The sequence below is a fragment of the Tupaia chinensis genome, unplaced genomic scaffold (assembly GCF_000334495.1).
Source record: "Tupaia chinensis unplaced genomic scaffold, TupChi_1.0 Scaffold149686_1, whole genome shotgun sequence".
Classification (NCBI taxonomy): domain Eukaryota; kingdom Metazoa; phylum Chordata; class Mammalia; order Scandentia; family Tupaiidae; genus Tupaia; species Tupaia belangeri.
In genome coordinates this window covers 642,785-645,545 of record NW_006209531.1, presented here as the reverse complement: position 1 = coordinate 645,545, position 2,761 = coordinate 642,785, and the positions used below count along the sequence as shown (strand labels likewise).

The window sequence follows — 2,761 nt, the reverse complement described above, 5'->3', positions numbered from 1 at the left end:
TCCCTGGGCAGTAATGCAGCACAGAGACGAGACCTTGTCTATGCAGAGCGCGTGGAGGGTAGAGAGAAATCTTGCTTATGAAAAGGAATGGCCTGTCCCCAAGCCGCCTCCAGGAAAAGGCGTGTTTGTAAGAGTGCTTAGGGAGGGGCTGTCTGCCGGATAAACGGGGTTTTGCCTCCTCTCCCTCTTTCCAACTGAGATCTGTTAGCCTATTTTCCTGTCATGGACTGTTATGACTGTGGTCTAGTTAAGCATTTTCAAAGTGCAGATGGTTGTGAAATCAATTTAGTGGGTCATGGCCAGCATTATAAAAAAAGAGAGAGGGAAATAGAACACTACAGATTAAATAAGTTCAGAATAGAATAGAAAATAAGAGTCGACCGCAGTCAAGGGTTAGTATGGTTTTATGGAACACTCATTTAGCTGTGCACGTGTGTGTGTATATGTGTGCACACACACACACACATGCACTTACGTATGTACATGGGTTATACTAGATCCCAGTGTTATTATCAGGAGGTAAATATATTTATCTCCTCCTTAAGGTTGTGGTCACAGAAATTTGAAAACTTTATTAATGATTGCCAATGACTTTTCTTCCACTTACTGGGTCATTAGGAAGGGCATGACACATTTTTGCATAGAAAAACAGAAAAAAAAGTCATGACTTTCCTGACCACCTAATATTGATATCTATCCATTTAAAAAAGAGTCATGTCACCACACACTTCTTTTAGTGGGGAACTAACTTGTACTGAGGATCTAGCCTGTGCTAAGCACTTCCTGTCTCCTTAGTTCATCTGGTTCCTGCAAAACCTTCTGAGGTGAGTAGTGGTGTCCCCAGTTCCCTGTAGAACTGAGGCTCAGTTAGGTTGGTGATGAGTCACCAGGCAGTGGCCATTATGGTTGCTGTACCTGAAGAAGATGAAAGAGATTGATTGTGGTGTCCCATCAGGTGGCTTTATGTGCCCAAATTCCTGGATGATGTTTCAAGCTTGTCCTTCTTGTTAGACCCTTTCTCCTAAGCTGGGATGCAGGAAAAGAAAGTTCCTAATCAATTAGGCTCTGCTCTCTGCAAAAATGAAGACAAGTTTGTGGACTCTGACTGAGGTCTCAAAGAGTGGGGAGCGAGAGAAAAGCACGATCTTTGACAGCTGAGCCCACGCTAAAAGGGGAGCAGGAATGTAAGGAGTAGGGGTGACCCAGAGATCCGAGAGAGCTTTCAGGTCAGAGAATGACATGAGGCAAGTGGCCAAGGCTGGACGGGGCCAGCCTGGATGGCTCCTGGTCCTTGCCCACCCACAGTAGGCAGAAAGAGGAAGCCAACCTCCTGGAGCCAGGGAAGGGACTTAAGCCGTACTCCCTGGGACTTCCTCCTGAGGCCAGAGCCCGAGCCTTGTCTCCTCCTTCAGCGTGGCTACGAGGATCGAGCAGAGGAAGAAGATGAACTGCAAGTCTTTCCGCTGGTACCTGGAGAACGTCTACCCGGAGCTCACGTGAGTGCATCTTGTGCATTGGGCACAGATGGGAGCTGGCAGCTTGGGAGACCCTCATCACCCTTAATCCTCCCACCCCGGATAGTCTCTTTTTTTTTTTAGAGAGATATTTTTGGTATAGGGTGCTTGAGCTCACCAGAGACAGGAAGTGAGAAATCACCCCCTGGGGGGATGGCCACGCTGTAATCCCTTCTCCTCCATTTTCCTCTCAGGATTTTGGGCACACACGCACACGCTTGGCATGAGTTTTAAGCCACTGGGTCCGGGACTCAAACCATGGTCGACTAGTCGGAGTCCAGCGTTGTAACCATTACACTGTCTGCTGGTCCCTAATCTGGCACTTTGTAGCTGCTGGTGTTTAACTTCATGCGAAGGCTCCGGAGGTGAACTGAGCGGGCACTATCAGGAGTTATAAACTAGATGTGTTAGGAACTGCGTTTTTAACAGACTGGGTCTTAGACCTCGAAATGGATTGTCCCCTTAGGAAAACGACAGTGCATTATTCTGTAGCAAGGGCTGCAGAGACAGTCATCCCTGTGACCTCATTCTCTGCCCTCTGGGAGTTTACCCTAAGGAAATAAAACCACCAAAGCAAAAAGCTATTGACCAGTAGATACTTCAGGCTAATCTGTTGCTGGGAATAAGTGAGAAACAACTAACAGTAGGGGCTGGGTTTGGCAAAGCAGCATAACTCGATTTAAACAAATATTATGCATCATTAATATTATAATCATAAGGACTGTGAAAAAGCATAGGGAAATATTTGCCCTAGCCAACAAGAAAGCAAAATGCAAAGGCATTGCCCTGAGGTTGCAGTTACATATGAAGATGCAGGCTAGGCTCTAAGCAGGGCCGTAGGTGATAAACTGAAGGCTTGGGTAGGCTTTTCTTCTTTCCCAGAGGGTTCTTTTTTTCTCTCTCTAAATCCTTTTCTGGTGTGTTGGCTCCATCCAAACGGTTCATTTGTAGCATCACCTCCTGCCCTGGCACTCTGTGCTCCGATTTCCTCTGCCGCCCTTATCATCACCTAGCACCTATCTGGTCAGTTAATTTTGTTGACATCTGTGTGGCCTCGACTGTAAGCTCCATGAGAGTAGAGGCTTGCATCTGCTTTTGCTCACTGCTTTGTCCTAGCACCTAGAACGGTGCCTTCACAAACTAGGCACTTGATAACGTATTTTCTTTTAGTTTTGGCTAGAGGGCGTGTGTGCTCACCAGAAAGAGAGAGAAAGCGAGCTATAGGCACGTGCATTCACGGGGGGTGG

General features: G+C 46.9%; 1 protein-coding gene across 1 annotated transcript in view; it reads left to right on the top strand.

Moving 5' to 3' along the window:
• The window catches only part of GALNT16 (polypeptide N-acetylgalactosaminyltransferase 16), a 111,609-nt gene that overhangs the window by 92,492 nt on the left and 16,356 nt on the right, over positions 1-2,761 (top strand). Inside the window, exon 12 of the mRNA XM_027769469.1 lies at positions 1,413-1,496. Coding sequence (XP_027625270.1) covers positions 1,413-1,496 — 84 coding nt within the window. The remainder of the gene's footprint in view (positions 1-1,412; positions 1,497-2,761) is intronic.